Genomic DNA, 27,908 nt, shown 5'->3' with positions numbered 1-27,908 from the left:
AGCCTGCGTCCATCTTCTGTGTGCTGTCCCTTGGGGTCTTTGCACACGCAGGTGGCTGAGCTGGCCCTAAGCCTTCCCTAAGCTGAACAGACCCAGCCTTTCTTTCTCTCAGGGAGTCCATAACTAGAGATATTAGTACCTCAGGTGCAGCCTCAGCAGTGCTGCTGTCATCAGTAGGCTGTTGCAGGTACAATGTAATCTCTGTCCCCTCCTCGAGTCCTTTGATTTCTTTCAAAACTAATTGCACTGCACCCCACCCCAACAGAGCAGGAGCAAAGTGCACTGAAAATATAAGTAATAAGAGATTACTCTGAAAGAATTTCTCCGCTGTTAATTGTTTTGGCAGTTGCTCTACATACAGTTAGGAATAAGAGTTAGTGCTATCATCTTGTTTATCTCTGAGTAAGAAGGCATTTGTTATCAGTGTACACGGGTATGACTTCAGTGACTTCAGTGACACGGGTATGACTTCATAAACTTGCTGATGTAGATCTTGGAAGTGTGCTAGATTATTTTCTTGAGGACACAAAATAGGAGAGGGAATTAAATCAGCAGTATCACACTGACCTACTGAAGACTACTAGTGTTGGACAGTTTTCGTTGTCATCCTGTCTCATGTAGATTACTCAAAGAAACAACTGAGAATTAAAATATGACAGGATACGATTGGTGGGGTCCTGCTCCAGTAGGGAGAATGAGAAAATAAAGCTGAAGCTTTCTTCTGTATCTTAGTACCTAGGATAACAAGAAACAACACACTGAACTCCTTGAAAATATGTTTAATTTTATCCATTAGAAATATCCCCATAGGTCCACCTTTCCACAAAGGCTTGGATTTTAAAGGAACAGAGTTCACATTTTCTTTTGAATTAAGAAACAGCTAGATGATTAATTTCAGTATTAGATTCAGAATCTGGTCAGGTGAATAAGAAAGGAAGTCAATATCAGATAATCAGGAAGGAATAAAAATTAAATGTATGCTGTTAGTTAGTTTTTGGACCACTAAATATAACGCAGAGCTGAACTTAGCAGTCAAAGTAAATGGACCAAATACATAAAACCAGCATATGATCTTCAATAGTTCCAGAGATTCTGTCAGCATTTTAATGACTTGCACCATGTTCTAAGGTAAGTCAAGCCAACCACAGTTTTCAGTCGCCATTCAAAACTAATAAAAAGTTGTTTTCCTTAATGGGCAAAAGTGACAAGTTTCCTGATACGCAGAATCATTCAGCATGGTCAACAAGCCTTTCAAAAGGCTTATTCAAAAGAACAAAACAAATCCAAGAAGCCAGCGTTCACTTTATGGTTCGCTCTTCTAACTTCATTATTACTGATTACTTTTGTCGTGCTCACCAGAAGCAGGTCTGTGCCTGCGAGGCTGTGCTCAGTACTTTTGATTAAGATGCCATTTTACGAATCATGTAGTTCAGAATGCCTCCATTGTGGAAGTAAGTGAGTTCCACGTCCGTGTCAAACCTCATGATGGCACGAAAGGTCTTCCCGGTATCCAGCTGTTGAGGTCAAAGAGAGTCGTTCAAGCAGTATAACTTACCACATGATAGTAAAATACAGGCCATTATCATAGTTTTCTAATCTTAATAGCTCAAATGAACAGCAAGTAGACACCAGTGCTCTTTTTTTTAAGATGAGGGGCCACACCAGACCACAGCCAACATCTTCAGAGTAAGTTGGCTTGGAACAAGCCATAATAAGCAGAATATGGACACTCTTTGCACTGCACTTACTGTCTCTAACAGATTTAAGGTCAACAAAGGCTAGTGGCATGTAAGCTGACCACTCAATCAAGTGGTTTTAATAACTGTTAATGTTCTTCTGTGTAGTCATTCTCCTGGCTTAGGTACAACAGCAACACTAATTGCATTAGCATTCAGTGGAGCTCTGTATGGGAAGAAGAAAAGCAGAAAGACAGGAGCAGAAAGTGAATCAAACTACGTCAGTTTTGCTGAAAGCTGTTTTCATCAGTGACTTTGCAATGAACTGATGAATTCACTGGGACCTACGCTCTCCCAATTTCAGGACATTAATTGGGCATACGAAGACAACATTTGCAGGCTACTCCACAACACAGGACTGCTTTGTGCTGAATTGAGCTGTTTGGGAATGCTGCTTTTATCTCCCGTCACTGCTTTCAGAATTACTGCTTCCTTGGAATAACAGAATGTCAGGGATTGGAAGGGACATTAAAAGATCATCTAGTCCAATCCCCTGCCCTCAATTCTTTTGCCTTCCTGAAAAAAGAGATTACTGGAAAAGACATTGTTTGAAGAGACAGTTAATTCAAGTGAAACTGTGGCAGCCCTCAGGCATTTCATACCTTGATCTCGATATTCATCTGTGGTTTTAGATTTTCAGGAATTGTAATCGTGTAACGTTCTCTTCCAGTGAGTCCTAAAGTCCTTGCATCCTCCCCAGGTAAATACTGCAGAGGAATCACTCCCATCCCTACAAGGTTGCTCCGATGAATCCTCTCATAGCTTTCAGCAAGCACAGCCTTGACGCCCTGAGAAGTACACAATGGGTGTGCTTATCCAGATGGCTCAGATAGACCTTCTGCTCTCACAGGAATAAAACTGGTATGTTTGAGGTGCCCACCTCTCATTCACCGACTACTGCTAGTCAGCAGGTACTGCTACTCAGTGGATTGTCCACAATAACTTGATTATATGTCAACTTTCAAACATCTTAAGAAGAAAGACTGCCAAAAAAGTACACGCACTTTTCTGGGAATTCTGTGTAATTTTCCTGTGTGTTTTTGTAGACTTCTTTGTGTTACATGTAGAGTACCAGTAGTTATTTTTGTAATTTTTGCTATGTCAGTGTTCTCCTACCCTACATGTTCCAGGGTGCAGTGTTATTGATCTTTACATGTCTACGTGCAAATACAGTTTACACAAAATTCACTACTGCTACAGTAATTTTAAAAACTTAGGCAAATGTAATCCTAAACACTAACCCTCTCACCTCATTGTTTAAAAATGCATACAACTGTTCCATTCAAAAACTGCATACCAAGAAAACTTGAATCACCTTGAAAAGGCTGCTGAATAATGTAGGACAGGATAAAGAACAAGACAGATGTTCCACTGTACCTGGATTTACATCATGATCCAATAACAATACTGATAGGAATTCCTGAAACCTGCATGGTAAAGCAATGCTAAATTTCAAATTCACTAATTACTTCACTTATTACACTTCATATCTTCTCTGATAAGCAAGCTGAAGAAAGCAGCCTGAAGCAGACCCAAGGTTTATTGGGCTGTATGATGCAAGACTAAAGAAAATGTCCTTTCTTGTGTATGGAAAGCTAGCTGAAGTTCAGTCATGTTTTCCTGATGGGCTCTATATTTGAATATATTTGCAAATGTACTGTGGCTCTTGGATTCAGCCTGTACTTCAGAATAGCTTCTGGTATCCAGAATGAGAATAAGCTACCTAGGATAATGCTGTAAGCTACTCTTCCTGAAAAAACGAATGAACTTCTAAGTATCATCCGCCTCCTACTTTACTTGAGTTACTTACCAAGAGGAACGGCCCTTTGGCTGCCCAGTCTCTTGAGCTTCCTGCACCATATTCCTTCCCAGCCAGCACGATCAAAGGATGGCCAGCCTGCTTGTATCTTTCTGCAGCATCGAACACATCCAACTGCAATGAAAATACCAAACAATTTATACACCATTTTGGGTGGAAATACACTTCTGTGGAAATAAGAAAATCATGTTTCCACATTAAGAGCTGAAGCCCACACTTTATGCCAAGCTCCACGTTAAGTTACACGGCACTTTGTGATTCCTAGCCTGAACACATTTCTACCACAGCCCACGCTTTCCATTCTCACCACAATGGTTCTGCTCTCCATTGGTAAGCCTGAGAGCACCACCTTATGCAGCTATGTGTGACCTGCTGCTCTGAGTCAATGAATCTTCAGTCCCCTCTTTAGCTTTACTTAAAAGGTGCTGAAATAAATGATGTAAGCTGTAAGAAGGAAAGCTAGTGCAAATCCAACCTAATGCCAAGGAGCCTCATTTTAAAGCAGCGTGTATACTTACTGTTTCTCCTGAAGGGAAATGGACAGTCTGAGGTCCCTGCTTATCAATAAATTTGTTCACCAGACGAATGTTTGCAAATGTTCCTCTGGCCATGACAGCATCATTCCCTCTGCGAGAACCATAGGAATTGAACTCTCGAGGAGTCAAGCTATTAATGAAAAACAGGGCTGTTGGTTTAAATACAGTCATGAGCTAGTGTCCCTGAAGCAGCTATGGATCGCTCCTATCATGGCAGTAGCGCCCAGTTCTCTGGTGTTTCTACAGTTATTTAAAGAAGAACAGGAAAAAAGAAAAAGAAAAAAAAATAGAAGAAAATAGAAGTCTGCCTACTTAGCCTGGACCTAGAAAGCAGCTGTCCTGGTATTTTCACCCCGTGCCTTACAAAACATATCTGACAGTAATGCAGAGATACCGCTATGCTGGGTCAGAATAAACAATACAATCCTTCCTTACAAATCATGAAACAGCTTTTCTCAGCTTCACTTAGTAGCTGGCTACTGAAATTTGTCACGGTCATTTATATTACCACAGCACCTAGAACCAAGGTAGAGACACCACTGTGATAAATACCAACAGGGCAAAGAGAGAATCTTTGCTGGAAGTGAGAACAGGGTGAAAAATTACGTTTGAAAATATGGATGTGGGAATGAAAGGAGACTCCACCCCAATCAGTAATGGAAAAAAAAATCACAAGAATATGACACAGAATTGAACTGTTTACATTGGACTATATTCAGAAGGGAGCTATTTAGATTTCAAAGTGGGCCAAAGAAGCCAAAACAGTTAATCGTCAGTAGACCACACAGTTTTAATCAATTTTCTCTCCAAATTTATTAAATCTAGTGAAAATACTTAATTTCTAAACTGTCAGTACTGTTCCTCAAAACTCCACAGAATTTGTAAGCAAAGCTAAACCAGTGAATAAACAACTTACCATATTACATGTGAAGAGTGAATAGGGAGACTCAGCAAGGCCTGGTTTTGTCTTGAATTGAACCCACAGCACTGAACTGACAGGCTGTCCATAGCAAAGGAGCAGTTTACAACAGCCTGTAGGCTGAAGGCAATAGCTGTGCCAGTCATTGCAGCTGCACTGAAACCTAAACTTCTGTAGTTCATGACATCCTAGCTATATGAAATTGCTGTACATGCTGTAAATGAATACAGAACCAGTTTATGGCCCCACAGACTGTGACTGTTCTGCTTCGATAGGGAAAAAAAGAACCTCATTCCTTTATTTATGAACTGACTTAGTAAAAAAAACTAGCCTGAACCATCATCTTCCATACAAACATCTTCAGTTCTCAAGTTGAGTACATCTGCATACCCTACACAAGCTTTTAGAACCAGTGTCAAATGCTGAAACAACACAGGAATGCTTTCCTTTCTTCTTTTACATATTCTCCAAGCATCATCCAAGGTACACAAGCGTCTATGAACAGACAGCTGATAGTGTGTCCATAACATGGCATAGTAACAGTGGCTTGTTTCCTCTTCCCAATCTGCAACAGGAACAAGAATGTACTGCTTACCCTCTGCTGGTCAAATAACGGGCTGCAGGACTATTCCTTGCTATATTCCCAGCTGGAGATATGTGGTCCGTTGTCACAGAATCTCCAAAGTTCAACAGGACATAAGCATCTTCTATAGTTTTGGGCGTCTGCAGAGCCAAAGTCTAAGCCACCACAAGTACAAAGAACATGATTTTAAAATGATACACAATTCCCTTTCTCAAAAAGACAAAATATGTAGAAGAAATCTGCAAAATAGAGCCTCTCTTTTCATATAAGTTAGGATAAAGAAAAAAATGGTATGAAAGATAGTCATTCTTAAACCAAGTATGATGTCCTGGCTGCCTGTCAGCAAATTCATGTATGTATAAAATAGATGAGGCAAAAAAGCTAGCTGAGGACTTCAACAGCAAATGCATGAACACAGAGGAAAATCCATGATTCCTGGACATCTGCTCGCACTGAAATTTGCACTTTCCTTTAAACAGTACTGAAACTGCATCTGAGTGCTGAATTAATTAGTGCAAAATGCAGGCAAGAAGATATATGGGCTCCTCTCCTTTCCTTTCTTTTGTTTTGTTACTACTTAAAACTATCCCAGCTTAACAAGAAAGGGGAATTTTCAAAAATCTTGATGCAATAAAGAATCCTTGCAATTTTTAGATTTGCTTGTGCCTGTGTATTGAAATGAATACAACGAGTGTGATGATAACATCTCAGAAATGAAGTCTCAGCAGGCTATCATGGATGCTTCCAGGCCCCTTGATGTGCCCCTGCTATAGACTACTCATGGTTGCTATAGTGTCTGGCCTGATTCAAAGGGGAAGTGCACACTTACCAGACCATCAAAGAAAGGCGGAGACTTGATGTATGTTGACTTTGGATTCCAAGTATATAGCTTGTCTGAGGGAGCATCTAAGGCATTCCAAGATTCATTTACAGTCTGAAAAACACATAAACATTCCATCTCTAAGTTTTCAGAAGCAACAGATTTGACTTCTGCAAAAGCCTTGTATTTTTTCAGGCTTTTGGGAAGTTCTTGTGCCACTATGTTCTTTTTTGCTTTGTTTTTTGATGACTTTACCTATTAGAAGAAAGAGTAAGGAAATGCAAGCACACTCCCTTCACTGCAGAAGAAGAGCTACTCACCCAGTTTTCTAGCATTTATCTATGTTATGGAGGCAGGTAACATTTTGTAACTCCCAAGGAAACTTTTCTACCATGTAAACCCCAATAACATTTTGTTTCAGTACCTGAGGAAGACTTACAGGAATACCTTACCAAGTACAAGTTCTTCTCTGCCATTAATGCTATCAAGTAATGCAGATGAATTTTATGTTCTGAAGAAAAATATCTGTGAGGCTGGAACATCTCACTTTCTAGTATCAGCCTAAAATAACTGTCCATAATCTGCAATATTCAGAGCATGACCAGCCATAAGAACTAATTACATAGCTAGGAGTCATTTGAAATAATAAATAAAACATTGTCACAACCAGAGCAACAGCAACAGAAGGAAAAGGTTCTTTTCTCTGTTAAAACTTATTCACTTAACATCTTCAGAATAGCACAGCACATGAATAAAACCACTTCCCAAAGGATTAACTTACCTCTATTTTTTGGTAGACCTCCTTGAACATCCCAGGAATAACAAACTGACGCTCAACAGCCTGTATCTCATTTCTTGTTGGCCAGATGTCTTTCAGGAAAATCTTTTTCCCTGAAGCATTTATTCCTGTATAAATTGATAACGTTATACCTGCTGTATACATGTTCCATTAAGAAAAATGAATAAAAGGTATCTTGTGCCCTCCAGTTGTGCATTCCTTCTAACCCAAAAAAAACTCGCAAGAAATACCCTTTTTCAACTACAAGAATCTGACAGATGACAGCCTCATGAACTTGATGCCTGTACATATGATTACTTTTGTGATCTCTATTGGTCTTTCAGAATATTTGTACAATAATTTAGGTTAGAAGGGATCTATTAAGTTTGTTAAGTTGAATTAGCTACTCAAAGAAAGTCTATTAGATGAGGCTGCTCATGAAAAACCACCACCCACATATAATCAAAATGTCTCCCATGGAATTAGAACATAGGGTAAACATGGCTTTCCCCTTCCTCCAACACACAGACTCCATTTTTGCTCTGTTGCTTGACAACTGCATGCTTAGTATCCCAGACGTACTCACACATTTGAAGTATCTCCTTGGGACAAACGTTTCTTAAGAGCTCAATTCCAACTAGTCCCATCTACAAGGTATGAGAAGAAGCATCCCACAGTGTCTTACCCAAAGGCTCCTTCTCAAAATCAATCCGGACCGTTCCTGCAATTGCGTAGGCTATCACCAGTGGTGGAGAAGCCAGATAGTTAGCACGGGTGTTGGGATGCACACGCCCTTCAAAGTTCCTGTTGCCAGACAAAACACCCACTGCTACGAGGTCTCCCTGCAAGAGTTTGAGACAAAGAAGCTGGTGCAGGTTTGCAGAGCTGCATCATGCTGCAACGTCAGTAAGATGATGGACAAAGAACTGTCTCCTTCCAAATGATCCCCAAGTACCTCCCACAGAAAATGAACTGCATTTACTTCGTACACACCTGACAAGGTTAAGCTCAATACTGCACAGAGAATAACTTACCTACATAAAATGCACATGGAAATCTGACTGATGCATACCTGTAAGATGGCTTCAACAACGGAGTCTGGCAGGGGTCCACTATTGCCAATACAAGTCATACAGCCATAACCCACTACATCAAACCTAGACAGAGCATGAAAATAATCAAGGAATTAAAAAACTATTTTGGAACTAGGTATTTAACTCCTTAGCAATTGGTAAGGCTTACTTTCAGAAGATGTACTGTTTTAACAAATCCACTACTGCTGAAAACAGCATTTTCAAGAATGATCACTTTTTATTACTGCAGTGACACTCCACGTATACAGAGCAAAGAGCTGGGAAACTTCTGCTATCTAGCAAGATGAACAACAATATATTGCCATTTATGCTATTTTAAAACAATTATTCTTGAAAAAGAATCCATTTTCCTGCATAGGAACATGAATCTTCAAGAAGGCAGCAAGCCCTTTCCCCATGGAACTAAGTCAGCCAGGACAACAGCAATGCATTAATTCATGCAGGAGCATGTTGTAGGGCATCTGCCATATCTTTTAATCTGTGCAGATCATGAGTTATTCCACTGCAATACTTGGCAATGCCTACAGTTAAGCACTGGATAACAGTGAGAAAAGCTCACTTACCCTAGTTGAGAAAGGTAACTCATGACTCCACTCTCTCTCAGATAGTAAGTGACAACACCACTTCCTGGGGACAGGCTAGTTTTAATGTAAGGCTTCACTGTCAAACCAGCTTCAACAGCTTTCTTGGCAAGCAATCCTGAAAAAGGCAAAGGATACTTGCGGTTTTTCCTGGAAGTGGAATAGTTTGGTGGATCAACAGGTTAACAGCAGTGTCATTAAATAACTGGAAAGCAGAAAAGGACTACAGCACTAATTACAGAGTAACCAGCTAGAGTACAAATGCATTGTTGAACTGTAAACTCAGTCTGCAATTTGTGTTTCATTAGAAAGTAACGGGAAATTACATTCAACAAAATGCACACAGGGGTGGCATGCAGACATTCAGAACTCCTACGGTTAAACAAACAATAGCCATAAGACAAACACCTCACCAAAAATGCAGTCAAGAATTGTTACCTTCCCACCTCTGGCAGTTTAGTGCTGAGATAACAACCAACCTATTGGTGCACTCATACAAACTGCTTCTGAGTGCAGCAACTGGTCCTCATCACAATTCATCATTAGAGTGCTATTTTACCAGTCCTTATTTGCAATGTGCATAGAGATGATCTAGTGAAACAGATACGTTGCCAGAAACATATTGATTCTGACCTTCTGCTGTTTAAATGAGTAGTTCATATGTGCCAGGAATGCCCAACGGGTAATTTTTACCTTTTTTTAATTTTAAATGGTAAGTTTTTTCCAAAACACACCTACTTGGATGAGAAAGTATATGTGAGCTCTGCTTCGATCCAGCAGGAGCTCCAGCAGAAAGATAATCATCACTCTAGTTTGCTGTTTGCCAGCTGTTCAGCATTCTATTAGACATGCCCTGGAGAACTCCTCTTAGAGCATTTTGTGAGAAGGCCCAGACCGTTAGATTTGGAGGCCTAACAGTAGATCATATATCAAAAAAGTAGCCCCATTCTTGAAATGGCTGAGGCCACCTCGCTGTCAGAGACAGCTGTTGTAAACTGGAGTTCCTGGATACTCGGTAACCACGAACAGATGATCATACTAAGATCTGAGAGGCCGACAGCCCCTCTGAAAGCGCTGGCTTCTGCTTTCCTACAAGTATCAGCTCTGAAAGGAACTCAAAATCAAACTCTAAACCAGGCAAGGAAATGACAGAACTTCAGTTACTCTGAGAAATCTTAATCCAACTCTTTTACAAACTCAGATTCGGCTGTCAAGTCTACTACAGCACATGCACACTGTCCACACAAACATATAGCCCTCCCACACCACTTAGAGCACAGAATATACTTTTGTAGATTGAAAGAACTATCCACATTTTGGGTTTCTTTTAGCACTGTATGTTTTATTTAATTTCAAACGCCACTTTGAAAAAGAAATTATCGTCTCTCCTGTGGATGTCTCTGATGGTTCTCAACAAGGTTGTGTATAAACAGTTACCAGAGAATGAGAGAATTATTCTTTCCCTGCTTGACAAGGCCAAAGAGTAAGGCAGCAGAGGTTACAGCTGCTACTGAATCTGAGTGAACGTGCTGAGATCCTTGGCACTGCATTTTTCAGGCTGCCGTGTGTATTACACTGTAGTGAATGCACTCACAGTACTAACCTGATGGCATCTGCAGAGACTTCTGTGCATCAAACTCTTTGAGCTAGTAAGCTAATTAGGCCGAAAGACCAGAATCTCCATGCCACAGCAAAGAGAAGTAAGATGCACACCATTAGCCTGGAAGCCAAAGGTTTGCGGAAACTATACTACATTGGTGGAACAACTGAAGGATACACCCAGCTAGAATTAAAGGAAAAAAACTGAGTAAAGATAGTCTGCCTGAAGGAAAACCACTTCTTGGTCCTCAGAAGAAAGAAACACAGCTCAACATCTGTGATCATTACCAGGATGGACCTGATCCAGTTGTCCCGTTAAGGGCAAGTGAACTGCGAAACATTAATCTCGTTCCTCTCAAAGGTGCAGGAAACAGAGACGGCTTGTGATGCTGCTGGAGCATTGAAGATAGAAGAAAACAAATCACAAATTTTTACAGATGAAGAGGAAAACAAACGTTTACCTCATGTTTCTTCTGAGGAGAGCTCTGGCAAATGAAGTATCTTCTCAGCCATCAGCTTTCCACAGAATCTCTGGCTACTGGTTGAAAGTGAGCAATTTAAGACCATTGGATAGCCTTACTTATTTACTGTGCTGCAATCTTTGAATAAATGTTTAAGGTAGAAGTACTAGGTAGGAAAGGACCTTTGAGAGTTTTTCAGACTGAAACCAAGAAAAACTTGATTCATTGATTTAATCTGCACAGATTCAATAAAATAAAATGTGACTGCAAAAGGTCCTCCTCACTTCCTGAATTTCCGGCAGAGGAAGAAGCACTTGCTGCTCATAGGAGGTACATCAGTTGTTCCTAAATGAACCAACGCCCGCAGTATTCTGGTGAGAAGGATGGTGGGTCCAATAACGTAAGTCTTGGCAACACAGGAGATGAGGACAACAGAAAATATTCTGGTCTTTATTTCTTTCTGTCTGTTTTCAGGTATTTTAAGGTAGCGAGAGTTGCTGAGTATTTGAAATATGGATAAAATATATTTGAGTTGTATCAAATACATCAAAGATAGAAAAATCAGGATATGATTAGTCTGTTTATTTACGTATATTTGCAACATATCTTGTTTTAGTCAGCCTAAGGTGTAGCATTAAACTGACCAACAGACATTCTACTACCAACACGTGTCTTTAGAAATTTGCTTTAGTTCCTGCATCTTGCTGTCTTTCAACCTCAAAATGATAGCAACTCTTCTCCTTTGCATTTTTTAGTTACTCTTCTACTATAACCCATGCTTCAACAGAGATTATCCACAACCACTTGAACACTGCAAGCCAAGAGTTGCCCAGAAGAGAGATGCCCTGGCTGAGTCTACCTTGCAGAGAGACCTGAACACAAACCATCTGAGGAGCAGCCCAGGTACCCACCCCACATGGGGAGCAGCAGCAGAGCAAAAGAGGAGCCTGCTGGTGGCAGAAAAGGAAGGAGGCACAGAGACTGTGGTACACATTGGTCTCCTATCACTCAAGTGCTCCAAGAAAGCCACCACCTGAGCCCCAAACAGCACTGCTCCAACCCTGCCAGACCTTGCTACAGCAGCAGGGAGGGAAAAGTAAAGCCTTTGGCCCCCTTCCTGCTGACCTTGGGTACTATTTCTGCTCCTCCACCACACAGTGCTCTATCTTCCATGGCACACAGTTTTACAACTGGCCCACCACCTCTAGAGCTTCTCCAGCTCCCACAAGCACCAGAGCTGCAGGCTTCTTGGGCCACACTGTCTTTCCTTAATCAATTCTTTTGCAGTATGGGCAGCTGCCATTCTTGTGCCACCTGCCTGGCAGCCCTGGGCAACCCAGCACCTGCAGCTCCAACAGGGCAGATACAGGTAATGAGCCTGTGCATCAGTGAAGACAGTGGGGATAGCCACACTATTACAAGTTCCTAAGTTACTAATTCATAGTTCTGGAAATAAAGTGTGTGAGTAATAAACCTTCTCAGTGGTCATAGCCTTGTTTATTTATTTATTTATTTAATGGTTCTGGAAACGAAATGGCTTCAGCTGCAGTGTCCTTTTAGTCGTGCTTTCATTAATTTATTTGATGGTGAAATCTCAGGTAGAACTTGTGTTTCGCCTCTCAAGAGGAAGTAGAGGCAATGGTTCTAACATCAACTGAATGGCTTTCTGTAAGAGTCAAGTTCTAGATTCTTAGCAGTAGAGGTATATAAATAAATAACAACAACCAAATACAAATACTAACTATTAATTTCAACAGATAGCTTCCCTTATGAACTCCTTTAAGCAGTACTTCCTGATTCATACAGCTATCAAACATGAGTTGTACTATGGCATGGCTGATCCCAATCAATGGGAATCTTTCCCATACATTCAATCATTTCAATACCTCTTTTCAATACATCTGAAAATCACCTTAGAGATACAGTACACTGCTGAAACACGAGCTGTATCTTACTGGCAGACAAATGTATAAGGCAGCTTGTTTGGTACAACTATCTTAGCTCAAATTTTATCTATTCATATTCATATCAATTGTATTATATTACAGTATTTAAATGTTGATAAGCAAGAGAGCGGGAGACAAAAGTCCACCTGGACCATTTCTTGGATACAGTTCAAATGAAAATGACAAGGCTCTGGGGGACAGAAATTCCAGAGAACACATTCTTCCTCATTTATTTGTCCTTACCTACCCTCAGACAATTGTTCAGACAGCTAAGCATACGCTTCATACTCTGCTGATAGATAAGAGCACCTGCAGATTTAAACCAACAGACCGTTCTTCACTGACCCTTTCCCTGTAGTGCTGACTTTCAGTAGTCCTTTCTCAGCTCCTATCACAGATCTACAAAGCTGTTTTTGTGCATCTAATCAAGTGTCAGAGGTACTGGTTAATTCAGCTCCAGTTTGACCTGGAGAGAATATAGCGCAGGAAAAATACACTTACATCAACCCACATTTCCAGTTACTACATCCAGAATTTCTTCTGCTACTCCTTAAGGACTACTCTCAATTCTAGTATGCCAAATGACGAGAACAGAGTTATTGTTGTCACTATCTTCACAACACACAGCCAGAGCCATAGAAAGACTACTGCACACAAAACTGAGCAGACAAAATACTTACCTGCTCCCAACATGACTGAGGGGTTACTGGTATTAGTACAGCTTGTAATGGCAGCAATCACTACCGAACCATGAGATAGCTCGAAGTCACAGCCCTCAAAGTTAAATTTGACTATGCTGTTGTGTCGATCTGGGGCAATCTGGAATCCCTTGAATCCTTGCTGTAAGAGGAAAAAGAAATAATCAAAAAGGATGCCTCTAATGTAAATATTTTGACTGGAAATCAGCTGCAAACTTCATGAATGAGAAGTGTCTGCAGTCACACCAGTGCTTGCACTGGTGCTGGAGGTTTGCATCTTTGGTCGAAGTGGTGGACAAAAATAATTTCCATGGCTCTATATCCCATTCTCTTTACTGGTAAAACAGCCTTCAAAGCAAAAGTATTTGGGTTTTCTTCCTGCATGAATGTATCCCCTCTTAGTTTGCTGAGACTTCTGACCTACTTGCTCTGGATTCCTGATCACATTGGAAAGCAAAGATTCCCCAGGATATCTTGCTATACGGCCTAGTTCTGAGATTTTAGCCATAATACGAAAGGCTTTTAAGCAGTGAACATCTAAAAAAACAAACATATGTTACAAGATGATTTGAGAGGCAAAAGTCTGACAGTTGGTAAAGAGCAAGAAGACACTGTCTGCAGCATAAAGCAGTAAGTTTAGAGATTTAGAAGGATAAAGTCCTTTAGTGCAATTAGAAACATGTAACAAATCACTGCAGTTAAAACTTCTTGATTTAAATCACTGAAGTTCTGCACTGCTGTCTAGCAGGTAGAGTATAAGGTTATCAGGGAGGGATATCATATCAAGTAAAGATTCAAACTGATTTTGTAAGTGTACAAGTTTGGGCATAACATTCTGAACTAAAATCTTGCTTTTCTTTCAATGACAGCTTTTCATTGGATGACGCAGAGAGAAGTATTTAATTCTCTAAATATCTTTTATTCTGTCACCAACATCAATGTGAAGAGTCACAGAGACAGAAGTGGCCTTGAATTGATGAATCTAGCTTGAGTAGAGAATGCAAAACTACCGTGCAGAGCTCAAGGCTTAACACACTTTGAAAGCCCTGATGTGGAGCTGGCCAGTCATTACACAGGTCAGTGCAACAGCTACTTTCTCCAAACTACAACAATACCCAACATAGCTTTTTTTAAGAGATCCCAATCACACACCGAACCTGCGTTAGGCCTAAGACTGATCTAAAATCAGAAGGAACTCTACTTCAGTAGGATAGCAACAGTTTCAGGCGAAAGAACATTCAAAAGGAACACCGACATCATTTTCTATACTGCATTCAAACACCAATCAAGCACTTTCATTCACTTTTCAACAGGAAAGCAAGGAACAAACTAGTCAATCCCAGAATGTAATTCCTAAACTATTTTAGAAGCACACAGTAGTTTGTAGACACATATGTTCCCAGTCACCTTTGCTCCCAGACAAGTCTCAAAATCCTTCTTCATATCCGACACAGCAACTTTGTCCTGGGGTCTCTTTGGTCCGCTGCAGCAAGGCACAACAGTATGAAGATCCAACTCAACAACCTATTCAGTAAGAACAGAAGAGAGGGATTCAGCACTTATGACAAGCTGAAGCCAGTTAAGTCACACACGAGCTTTGCTTCACTGCTGAATGAATGCTAAGTCTGCACATTTTTATGTTTGTAAAAATCATCAGAGACATATGAGAAGGGAAAGATCAGAAAAGAAGGAACAGTTCTACACTGAGAAGACCCTGCTAGCTCCCAGGTGTAGCTCCCAGAAGTAGCCCAATCATTGAAAGCTCAATGTGCAATAGAATCATCTGAACAATGTAGATGGTGTTGAGAATTACATCCTTTCACATACTAGTAACAGGATCCTTTTCAGAAAACAATGCTGTGGAGAAATTCTGATACTGGCATAAACCAGAACAGACTATTTATGTCCACCCTAGGGAGAATATTCAGAGCCTATTAGGAAAACAAGAAATTATCGTAGTTTCTTATTCCCCACCCACGTTTCAATTTTGCTTTTATAGTGTTTCTATTTTTTTTATTTTTATTTTTTAAATAAGCATGTAAAACTGAACATAAGTTACAAAATTGGAACTAATCTTGAGTTGCCTAGATACAGACCATGATCTTGATTTTGTTGCACAGAAAACAGCTTGTTTGGTATGCAGTTAGCAAACAAAGCTTCGAAGTCTCCTTACACGCAGTAAAATAAGTTGCTGAACATGCAAGAGAAAAACATGAGACAAGGCCTAGAGTGAACACATCTGCATTATCTTCAAGAGCTATGTTCATTTCTGGACCAGCGTTCTCAAAAATACGTGCAACCAGTCGTGCTATCTGCAGCAGCTAGAGTTCAGCTGATAGTTAGTCTATACTAATGACCAAATTTTCACATCTGGAGACTCAGCTAGATGGCTCAATTCAGAACTCAGTGGAATAAGACAGCTGTACAGATAAAGTCAAAGGAACAGGAGGAGTACCCTGATTAGTTTTAGTTTCTTTAAAAAAGAGACAACGGTCATATTAAAATAGAGCAGGGCATAAAAAAAAGGAACCAAAAGACAGTAATTTCTAACCTGTGTGAAGTCTGGATCCTGAGAGGAGTTCTTGAAATCTCTCAGCATTCCCACAGCCTCAAGGTACTTTCTGGTGCACAGAACTTTCTCTTTATCACGGCCTATGGCGAAAGATACAGTAAAAAGATACAGATACAGTAAAAAAAACAAAACACAAGTGGACCTGAGGAACTACTGCTTGACAGAAAGTAAAACAGGCTATTTCACACTGTTCACACTGCACCGTGTGGAAAAGGACTCTTTCAACACATGTACTAGGAACTCACTAGAAAGAGATTAATTGAGCAGACAGTGGCTTTTGCAGAACAAAAGCAGCTTAGGTTCCTGCTTCTGTAATCTGGACAGCCCATGTTCAAGGAGGGCTAAGCAGACAGTTACAAGGCAACCTAAAATTTTGCTCTTCCTAAATATAGCTACTAACACTAGAAGCAAGAAGCAAGCTGAATAAGCAAATACATGATAAAAATCTATGATAAAAGCTTCAAGCTTACAAGGCTTCACCATATACACGTTGGGCTTCTACGCCTTTAATTCATGTCTCTTCTTGTAACTAACCTGTTTGCACCAGGTATCCAATGCTGATATCATCCACTGGGAAATAGGCAGCTGTTGCTCCATACTCTGGACACATATTGGCAATGGTGGCTCGGTCAGCAATTGACAGCTGGGCTACACCAGGACCAAAAAACTCCACAAATTTACCCACGACTCCAACTTGGCGAAGGTGCTATTATAAAAATACAGTGAGTACATTATTGGTAGGTATCAAGAGACTTGTGTAAAAATTCTATATACATTTTAAAGCAGGAAACTATATATAGTAAACTACACTAGAAAAAAAAGGACAGAGAGCTGCAAATTCCCAAGAAGATAAAACAGGCACGTGGTGTTCCTTCTGAGCATACTCTTCCTCTCACTTAAATTAGTGTCTATCTTCGAATAACTGCATTTATCCTAACTTCACTCTCTAAGGAGAAAACAACGTGCACTCTTTTGCCAGTGAACTCTTGCAGGCAGAGGAACAAGAACAGCACAATATGTGGATGAACTCAAAAAAAATTAACTCTCCACAGCTGGAGGTTCTCTCCAGAGCCAGCAACCCATGATGAACATATCTACCAGACTGCTGAGCTTCAACTCAACATTACTGCTGACTCAGTTAATACTCTCAATTCAGTCACAAGCCACAGAGTGAATAAACATATTATGAGCACGTGAGCAAAATGCCCGTAAATCAAAGACCTCGGACTGCAGAACTTACTGTTTTCAGCTTCTACATTGCCTCATTCTAAGTGTGGCCTTCAAAAGAGAGCCATTCTGTTTATTTTGAGATGATAAAGAATTGAGAACTTTGTACAAATACTGCTGTTCCAAAATGGGCCTACACGTGAGGAATTAAACAGGCCTTTAGGTACCAGCACTCTGCTCTATTTTATCTACACTTTAGGAAACAGATTTTCATAGCAAATTTGGGTAGTTGATTCCAATCCACAGAGCAATAAGTCTGAAGGATCAAACAACTACATGGAAGTATACACAGGGATCCTAAGTATACAGCACAGTGGCTATTAGAGCGCAGGCAAGTTTTTCAGCAATAATGACCAAAAAAAAAGGCATGTTCATTACCTTGGTAATGGTGAGCACTATGTCAGTGGATGTTACCAGGGGCTGAGGGTTTCCTAGCAGCTTATAGCCAACCACTTCTGGAAGCACCATGCTAATCGGCTGGCCTAACATCACTGCTTCTGCTTCAATGCCACCAACACCTGGAAGCAACAGAACTAAACCATCAGACTATCCAAAAGACACAGAAGAGTCAAATAAACCTATGAGATAAGTATTTTATGTTGATTTAAATTGAGAGAAGGCACACAGTAAAACAGGGCTGAGACCTCTGTGAACAGACATTTATCTTCAGTTTTTGCAAGGCTGGTTTTTTTTGCAAGGTTAAGCTTTATTTCGTATTTCTAGCCTCGATTCTCAGTCATCAGTTGGGATATTAAATAAATTTAAGTAATTCAGAAGAGACTTGGATTCCACAGTGAGCATGCAGAAGTCTCATTTAAAGATTTAAACATGCCATGAATAAACAAAGAACAAAATCCCTGACAGGGAACAGAACATTGGTGTGCTGTTTGTGAAAGGTATTGTAACTACTGGTTATCAATCAAAAGCAGAAAAGTTGTTTTACAGTTGTTTCAAAGGTATGGGTTTTTCCCTGCCCATGGAATTGGGTAGGAACTAGCTTACCCTTAAGATCCATTCCTAACCCAAACTATTCTATGATTCCGTAATTTTGAAGCATACAGGCTGTTCTTCCACCAGACTATTCACCATGAGCTACTGCACATACCCCAGCCAAGTACTCCCAAGCCATCTACCATGGTGGTGTGCGAGTCAGTGCCCACCACGCTGTCGGGATAGTAGTAGCCATCCTGATCCATCACCACTCTTGCTAAGTATTCCAGGTTCACTTGGTGGATGATCCCAGAGCCTGGTGGAATAATCCTCATGTTTTTAAAAGCCTGAGAGCCCCACTGAAACAAAAAGTAAGAGTCAACACATGTGAGCACTGGAAGAATTTATGTCTGTTCCATCTTCGGTCATGCAAATAAGATTAACTACTTCAGTACCTTTAAGAACTCAAACCTCTCTTTGTTCCTTTCAAATTCCAAATCCTGATTCTTTTGCAAGCTGTCTGATCTGCAAGTGAAAATAATGATCTGTCACAATCAAAAGGATCCACATGATGTTTATGTGTGGTCAAATATGCCCAAATGGTGAAAGAAAAGTTATTAGCTAATTTTAATGCTGATCAATCTCAGCTTTTAATACCATCACAGCAGCAAAACAAAGGTAATCAATATTGCTTGTATTATTTAAGAAGTTTAGCTTAAATCTGCGCACTGGTCTGCATATCATACCGATGTTTGGCTTGAAACTTGTATTTGGGAAAAGATAGACTACTCATCAGAGCAATGTGAAGTTTTCAAAGCCTTGATAAATACAGGGAAATCAGAAAAGCAGAAAAGGAAACTGGAACACAACTACCTTGCAGTTTAAGTTAAGCAGTAGCTATCCCCGTGCTTTAAGACAGAAGGGGTTAACAAACTTTCCACTTATACTAGCTCCCTAACCTAGGGCTGAAGAATTTGAAAGAACTAAAGCCAGGACTGTCCAATATTCTCTCCACACCTACAAGGTCCTAGTAGAATCAGAACAAGGCTGGGACAAAAAGTAACTATTAGCAAAATTTCTAAGTAAAGTCCTGAATAGGATTGACAAAATGAAAGTTATTAAAATAGATAAGAAAAGTGATCAAAAGAGTAGGAAAGTGGGGGGAAAAAAAAAACTGTCCTACTTTCCAAAGGTCTCCATAAAACTGATGCAGATGTCATTTACAAGTTTTAAAACGTTAGGCTTCTAGTTTACTTAACTGCTGCTAAAGCACCCACTAACTCACTGAGAAGTCTTATTTTTAATTTTGTGACTGTTTCTAAATTCCTTAGTGTTAAGATTCACAACAACACCTCTACAAAAATTTAAAGGCAGCATATTTTTGACAGGATTGTATGTCAAAATTTTTTGGCCTTTTTTCTCCCATCAGTTATGAAACTGAGGCAATGAGCTTGTGCCTCTATAAGCCTTTAGCCAAAAAAATAAAAAAAAAAAAAGGAAGGAATAGTTATATTTAAAACTTTCCGTCAACATTCTGCTCTGAAATAAGTTCTATGTTACATCTCTGCTCAGAAGTTCATTATTTTTATTTAGCAGAGCCCTTGAAATATTGGCATTGCTAAAATGTTCTCTGTTATCTTTAATTTCTACTTTTTATTCTTTTTCTTTTCTGTAATTTAAGAGGCCTGCTACAAAACTCTCTCTTACAGAGGCCAATAAATACAGAGTATTTTTGCAGGCAAGGTAACTGCAGACCAACAAACTTCAGAAGTTTGGTACACAGAAGGAAACCACAAAGAAACACGCAATGGCAAGATCTGTTTCAAAGAGTATTTTGGTAGACTCATGTTTACATATTAGGGTAAAAGGAACTCTCTGTAAAAGTCTTAGATTTAATTGTGAGTCTAGTGAGCATTTGTCTGCCTGTAGCACATTCAGGATTGGCTTCCTTTTAGCAGTCATATTAATCAATATCTTGTGCTCTGCCCTGTGGAGGCAGAGAACCAGCAAAGAGCTGGTCAGAGCAGCTCAGGTCTACTCTTACACAAATAAGGAAGAAAGGAGACAATCTTGCCTATCCTTTCCAGGAAGCCCCAAAGGTCAAAAAGTGCAAGTGGAAAAAAGCTATTTCTGAACAACTAATAATAATGCAGTATTATTATGGAAAACTGCGATCACCACAGGTCTGGACTGAGCCTGTTTCTACTGACATTCAGTCCAGGCTTGTGTGGCTGAGAAAGGCATTACAGAAAGAATGAAATTTCTATTTTGTTCACAGCAACTGATGCAACGCTTTAACTTATCATTTCTCAGGTTCGACAATGTTATAGTTCAAATGCTTAGAATATCACCGATTACATTACCGGCTTACTAACATTAAGAAGTAAGAGATGTTTTGAGATCCTTACCGCCTGTTAAAATCAACCTGGATGGAGTGATCTATCACTAGATCAGCAGGACAGATAGGATTGATTTTTTCAGGGTCCCCACCAAGTTTCTTCACAGCATCACGCATTGCAGCAAAGTCAACAACAGCAGGTACCCCACTATAATGGAAGATAATTAGGCAGTGTGAAAGGAGAAAAAAAAGGCAAAACAAATTCAGCCAAAGTCCTGAGACTCAGAACAGACACCTGAAGCCACACAGGAAGCAAATTATGGTCTCACCCTAAGTCTTGGGATCATTACTCTACTTCAGAGACAGTACTCTTAAGCAAATGAACTCAGAACTACAGGAGAGACTGAACTGTATCTACATTCAGAGTGCTGTAACAATGAAAAACCAAAACAAAATTCATCAAAGTTCATCAAGGAGATTAACATGCTTGACTGGGACGCTAGAAAAAATAGTTCAATTCAGCGTTCCTTTGGGACCTTGAATTTGTTTCTCTTTTGCTCTGTTCTGCTCTCCTTTCCAGTATGCTTTGAAGAAAAACAAAAGCAAAACAAAAAGGTTTGGGGCAGGCAGAGCAAAAAAACAACAGTGTCTGTCTTTCCATTCTCTGCTATGTTTATCAGCTGATTTCAAGGGTAAAGACCCTCTCTTCCAAGGTTTGTAAAATGCAGGATACTCTTCTTCCTGATTTGAAAAGTGCCTTCCACACCTCTGCTAGTTTTACTGGTAGAGCAGGGTATTCAAGACTTGCTAAAGAACAAAGGACATGACTACAGAACACCTCTATTTTCAGAAGTGGATTTCATTCGGGAAACCCTCTTGCTTATCAACGAATCCCACTGTGCTACTTGCTGAGACAAAAACGCTGTCTGTGATGTGTCTGTAATGATTTAATACCGTTCAGTATCTCACAAAGAACAAGCTTCTGCAAGCCCCTAGTAGCAAGGATTTGTTCTGAACTCCTGATTATAAGAATGCTGTTAAAATTTTAAAATATAGCAGAAGCACTGCAGGAAGAATCATGGTTGAGGCGTCAGGAACATCTGGGGGTCCTCTGGTCCAACCACCCTTCTCAAGCAGGGCCATCTACAGCAGATTGCCCATGCTTATGCATATCTCCAACGACAGAACCTCTGCAATGTCTCCTGGCAATCTGTGCCAATGCTTCTCCTCCCTCAAAAGGGTAAGAAAGCACCTCCTCACATTCAGAGGGTACCTCCTGTTTCTCAGTTTGAACCCATTGCTTTTTGTCTGTCACTGGCACCACTGGAAGGAGCCTCACTTCATTCTCTTTCCACCCTCCATCCAAGGACTTACACAAACTGGTAAGAACTGCCACTCCCCACCCCCTGCCCCGAGCCTTCTTTTCTCCAAGCAAAAGGGGCTCCATATTATCTAGCATTCAACGCTACTAGCTGTTGATGTTCGGTAGCTTGAAGCAGGTTGCTGGGTTTTTTCCTCCAGAATATGCATACACCATGGAAAGAAGCCAATGCTGCATTACGGATGGATCTGAGGGAGGGCAGGGGTGGAAGAAGGTGAGAGGAAGATTCATTTACCAATTTACAAACCCCATGCAACTGAAAAGAAACAGAGATAATACTCATCTATATACTCAGAGGAACTCAGCATAACTGCAGAACAGTGAAATCTAGTAAATTCAATAATCCTAATCCATGACCTATGAATGTAATTGTTATGTGGCTTCTATAAGGCTACCATTTTCTAAAAGCTCCCACTCAGGAACATGTTTTTGAATACAGCTGTTCTGCAGACTTAAAGCAAAATTTTTATAACTCAGCTAGAGAGAAAGGAGTGAGAAAAGCTGTAGCAAAAGGAACAAAGCTTGCTTGTAAACTGGTTGCCTCCATAATCTTTAAGGTTTGCAACAGCCAACATACAAAAATGAGTATCTAGGAAAACGTTTGTTTTTTTTTTTTTAATTGAAGCTCTGTTAGTTTTCCAAACATCTTCAAAAGTTGAGCTGTATTGGGCCCCCATCCAGAGGCCATCCTTTGGGGAAATCCAAACCAGGATGTACAACAGGCAAGACACATTACAGTCCTGAAGAATAAAATAAAGTGACAGCTTAACAGCACGGGGCTTACCACAGAAGAACTGAAATCTCTGCTTCTGTACAAAGGTACAGGACAAAGGTTCAAAGTAATGTGGACTTTCATGTCAAAAGCCCTATTAAAAACAGTTAGAAGTTACTGTTTCACCTGAAAATGTACTTTCTACACCTATCAGTGACTCACTAACATATGGGTATTACCACCACTGCAATAAAAGGGCCCAGTGTCAGAGTCCATCAGGTAGGAATCTCAACTGACATTTTTGGGGAAAAGTAGATATTCATTTTTTCAAAAGTCTTTAAAAATATACGCTTGGAATAATAGTGATTTAGAACAGAAAGCAATGATGGGACTAATAAATGAGGACTGAGAAGTGTAAAATACTAAAAGCAAGAGCCTCTCCAAAAATAAATTGAAAAAGAAAACAAGGAAGAAAAAAAGAAACCAGCAAAATCTCTTATTTCAAATTTCTCCATTTGATGCAAACATATCCATCTTACTTTCTCTCCTTTTTTGGGGAACGTCATGAAGATATTTATTTCTGCATCTCGGAGGTACTGCGCTTTTATTACAAGCATTTGCCTCCCCAAGAGCTGTCTGCATAATAATATCCAGGAAAGCTGAACATAGTCCCTCCTAGCATTTCATTGCTATTATTTCTTTCAGCTCATCCCCTCCATCCCAAGCTGAGTACTCCTGCAGTTTCAAAAACTCTCTTGCTAGCTGTGAAGAGCATCAGACTCACGTGAAATCTTGCAGAATAACTCGTGCAGGCTTAAATGGCACTTCAACATTCTTGTGTTGCATCACTTTCCAGTTGAGAATATTCTCAACATCTTGCTTCTTCACTAGGAACTCATCACAGTTTCGGATCGCTGCTTCCAAAAGGACTCGAATAGAAAATGGAAGGCGTGCTGCATGGGCGAGAGGTAATAAATAAGAGGTTTTTAAACGCAACGGAAAAATTCAATTTTCTACCTAGAATAATTGAAAACATAGTTTAGATGATCTAACCATTTTCTTCTTCTCAAGAGATGGAGAATGAAAGTAAACTGCAGTATTTGTGCATCTGCTAAACTTTTACTTCAAGAGAGAAACATGTAGACCACTCCAAAAGTAATGCCTCCTAATTATTTCCACAGAAACAGATACAAAGAGCAAAATAGCACTGTTGCAGGAGAAAGTTGTCTTCTCTCTGGCCTGACTGTAGAAACTTGAGCCTTCAGCTTATTCAGCATCACGACATGGACAGAGTTGATGGTATGTCCAGGCTCCAGGAAATCAGAAGGATCACACCCTTTCCTATTCCAAAAGCCAGCACACATCACTTTATCTGCCAAGGGCTGCATCTTGAACTTTTTCTTCCAGGGGCCATTCACACGCCACCCCTCTATGGATTGCCATTTTGACTATGGCTTATGAAGGTGACAAGACATCTTGTCACCAGTAATATTATCCAGGAAAGAGTTACTTTCATCTTCGGACTGGTTAAATAGGTCCTGACAGATTTACTTACAGTATTCTTTCCATTCCTGTCTGAGTAATCCTGGGACTTGCCTGCCACAAACTCTGTGATATTCCAACACTGCCACCATTATCTCCAATGCATCGGAGCAGACATTCAGCTCTGTACACAGTTCCCTGGTTGCAATCCACCGATTCACATGGATGACCTGATCGAGATGCTCTTCATTTCATAGTGTGACAGCCGTGCAAGACCATTCAGAACATAGCTTATCTTTCACATCACTGCTGCAACAGCTGAAATACATCACTCACCACCTCGCAGTTTTGTGTCCATAACCATTCAAAAAGCATCAGTGAATGTCAGTGGATGCAGTGTTTTCCACAGGGAGGAATTCAATGACACACCTCTGCTTCATCTGCACTTCCATGCCAGACACCATTCTGTCAGAATACCCCTCTGCTGCCATTTGTTGCATGACAACAAAATGTAAGGGAAAATTGGTGGGAAGATTCAACCTCTACTGCCGTGTCACCAGCATCTGCCCCTGATATCATGAGTCAGTAACGTAGGAAGCATTATTTTTGGCTTAATCCTTGTACATGTGAGATGTTACCAAAGATTAGAATAGCCTTGACAGCCCTACCATAAGTAATAGGAAGAAAAAATAAAAGCTTATCTGCAATAATGGATGTTTGAGATCCTCTCTTTAGATATTTCAATTTAAAAAAGAAACTGAGAAGTCTGTTGTAACGTTCTATCCAGGGTCCCAGAGACACAGAAGTCATCTAATCACTCAGAATCACTTGCACTTGTGGTTTTTTTGTTGGTTGGTAATTCATCACCACCACCACAGTCAGTTGGTATGTTACTCCATCTCTCTGCTGGACTGTGAGAATTTCACCCTTTTTTTTTTTTTCTTTACAGAACACGGAACTTATTCCTCTTGGGATTTTGAAATAAGACAACTGCTAATAACAAACATGCATTTGCCTGTCTCTTAAGACTCATCTTTGCTTTCCAGAGACCAGGTCCACAGTTAATTCATTCCTCATTTTACACAGCATCTGAGCTTGCAATGGATATGCATTTAACATTCAAACAAAATATTCCTTCTCTTCTAAGCTTGTTTCCTGAATTCTTCCTAATCACTTGTTTTCTCTTTGAAGGAAGAAGAGCACTCCACACAGGCAGCTATAAGCTATAGGTACTGGCTTTCTAGGTCAGTGGCATGGGTTGTAAGGTTTTTAACAATGACACACAGAAGTTGGCTAAGAATATAAGTGTCAGTGAGAAAAAGCATCTTCAGAAAAAAGTCACACCTCTATTCATTGTTCCTTTTATATTTGAACAACTTTTCTGGATGATTTAGCTGTATCAGAGTCGGGTCATTTGTAGCCTTTCACAGTTGTGGAGTAAAAACTTAGATCTGGCTAGCCCTCCTTGTTTATTTTGGAAAAACAATTGCAACATGCAGTTTGCATGCACAACATGATGAAAAAAATAACACTATCAACCTGTTGGTACTTCTGTGATTCTAAGTTTCCAGAAATAAACTCTGCTTTTCTGTTTTCAAGAAATATCTTCTGAATTCATAATTCTCTCCGTGACTGTACAGTCACAGATTCATTATCACCCAGTGCTGCAGTGTCTCTGGTACAGTTCATCAAAGCTAATCAAATGCTTTCTCTGTGTTGTCAACGTACCATATCTCACGTCTTCCAATTTGCTCAGATTAAAGAACTTCTTCAGAGGCTGTGCAGCATCTAGTGGCTCCACAATCTGTACAAAAGGGTTGCTCATGGTTATTAAAGACACCTCGTGTCCCTAAAATACAAAAGAAAAAGAATTAGCATTGTCTTCACAATATCTGCCCCGTGTGCAAAAGACACACTCCGTAACCCCACAAAATGTCTCTTCCATATATGTGCAAAGCCTGTGCAAAAAGGCACAGCACAGCCTGTATTAGTAGTGCCCTTTCCTTACAATCCGCTTGTAATATGTCCTCAGAGATAAAAGGTGTGCAGGAAGATAAGAGCATTGTAAAAATTTAAGAGGCATCACATGACTTACAAAACAAGTTCAATGTCTGCACTGACACTGCTTGCACTGCTGTCTTCTTCAAGCTACTTCTGGACAACCTTTTGAGCCCCTGTGATGCAATAACTACAACAATGCAATCTTGTTCCTGAAGTGGCAGTAGTTAAAAGCTAAACAGAAAGTCATTTGCATTCAAAATTAAAAATTAGCATAATTCAACCAAACAGAAACATGACGATTTTATTTAAGCTAGAAAGAGTTACACAGTAAGATTACCAACCCTATCTGAATATTCGAGAAACAAGGAGTCCTCTTGCCATCAGCAAGATTTCAGTCCCCACAAAAAGAAAATTAAGGCTGACTTTACTGTAAACATCTTGAGATGGTTTTTGTGGCTATCCTAGCAGTTCAGTGGGCAGAATATTCCACCAGGATATAGGACTTTTAACACTCACTTACACAAGTCAAAGTGTCCATGAATATTTCCAACATCAAGGCACAAAATTGCCTGAATTCACACTGGAAACATCTTTCTACCTTCAAAAAAGTTTAGCTGCATGTGATCTGCCTGCCTACAGTTTCTAGGACACTAACACCTGAATTCTATCCAAGGCTCTTTTGGGAACACTTTAGGCTGACATATGCCTGGGAACAAGCCAATAATTTGAGAAAAAAAATACTGTTTCCCTCCTTTGCCAGGCAACATGATTATCTCTTTCTTTAAAAAAAAAAAAAAAAAAGAGAGAGATCAAACTCAGTTGCTGTTTCCAGGCATCACTGTTCCTGTCTTCTTTCAAGTAACATTATCTCCCTGTGTCTCAGTTTTTCAAAGAAGCAACAACAAAAAAAACAGAATGAAATGCACCACTTTGACAAGCCTCCAGGGCTGGTGCAAATGGCTGCACAAAGACCAGAACTTGTCAGTAGTGATGTGTTGCCTTAATGATTTGTGTTAATGTCAGGCCAAAGGCTGAATTAGTTTTTTTCACCCATCGGATCTCACTGACTCTTCAGGAAATACAAATACAGGGAGAATTATGGAATCATTTGAGTTGAAAGGGACCTTTAAAGGTCATCTAGTCCAACTCCTCTGCGGTGAGCATGGGCACCTACAGCTCCATCAGAGCCTGATCCAGCCTGACCCTGAGTGCTTCCAGGGATGGAGCAGCCATTAGGTCTCTGGGCAGCCTGTTCCAGTGCTTCACCACTCTTATCATAACAAACTTTTTCCTTATATCCAATGTAAATCTCCCCTCCTTTAGTTTGAAATCATTTCCCCTTGCCCTGTCACAGCAGACCGTGCTAAAGAGTCTGTCCCCTTCCTTTGTGTAGCCTCTCCATAGATACTGAGTGCCCACTCCATTTCCCCCCACATCCCTGCCTTCTCCAGGCTCTCAACCTGTCCTTGCAAGAGGTGTTCCATCTCTTGTGTAGGATTCTTAAAGCACTCCAGCACAAATCACATCTCACAAATTTTCAAGTTAACAACAGTTAAGGGTGAGATACATGGAGAGGAGAAATGGAAGATGGAAAAGAAAATGCCCAGTATTCTGCCACATAAAACAAGGGAAACTTCTAAAGAATGCTTACTCACAGACAATTTACTTTGATTTCTTTGTAATTTTTTTTTTTTT

The 27,908-nt window shown here is 40.1% G+C and overlaps 1 protein-coding gene across 1 annotated transcript; it reads right to left on the bottom strand.

Moving 5' to 3' along the window:
• Positions 1-764: 764 nt before the first annotated feature.
• Positions 765-26,087, bottom strand: ACO1 (aconitase 1). The gene is made up of 20 exons (XM_010726196.3): positions 25,941-26,087; positions 23,515-23,683; positions 20,708-20,845; positions 18,755-18,824; positions 18,475-18,658; positions 17,748-17,887; positions 16,677-16,848; positions 16,122-16,222; positions 14,978-15,094; positions 13,553-13,712; positions 8,849-8,984; positions 8,264-8,348; positions 7,877-8,033; positions 7,195-7,319; positions 6,423-6,527; positions 5,606-5,748; positions 4,074-4,221; positions 3,547-3,669; positions 2,339-2,524; positions 765-1,514 (listed from the first exon to the last, which is right to left on the bottom strand). Exons 1-20 carry the CDS (start codon positions 26,035-26,037, stop codon positions 1,401-1,403), a joined length of 2,670 nt encoding a protein of 889 aa, XP_010724498.1. The 5' UTR covers positions 26,038-26,087; the 3' UTR covers positions 765-1,400.
• Between the last annotated feature and the right edge of the window lie 1,821 nt (positions 26,088-27,908).

This window comes from Meleagris gallopavo, chromosome Z (assembly GCF_000146605.3).
Source record: "Meleagris gallopavo isolate NT-WF06-2002-E0010 breed Aviagen turkey brand Nicholas breeding stock chromosome Z, Turkey_5.1, whole genome shotgun sequence".
Classification (NCBI taxonomy): Eukaryota; Metazoa; Chordata; class Aves; order Galliformes; family Phasianidae; genus Meleagris; species Meleagris gallopavo.
Note: the sequence above shows the minus strand (reverse complement) of the source record. Positions and strands in the feature narration are given on the sequence as shown.

Coding starts and splice junctions, on each gene's coding strand:
- ACO1 (XM_010726196.3), bottom strand. CDS start 26,037: ATGAGCAACCCTTTTGTACAGATTGTGGAGCCACTAGATGCTGCACAG. Junction 15,095..16,121: donor AGGATCCAGACTTCACACAG/GTTAGAAATTAC, acceptor CTTACTGAATAG/GTTGTTGAGTTGGATCTTCA. Junction 3,670..4,073: donor ATTTCCCTTCAGGAGAAACA/GTAAGTATACAC, acceptor TTTTCATTGCAG/TTGGATGTGTTCGATGCTGC.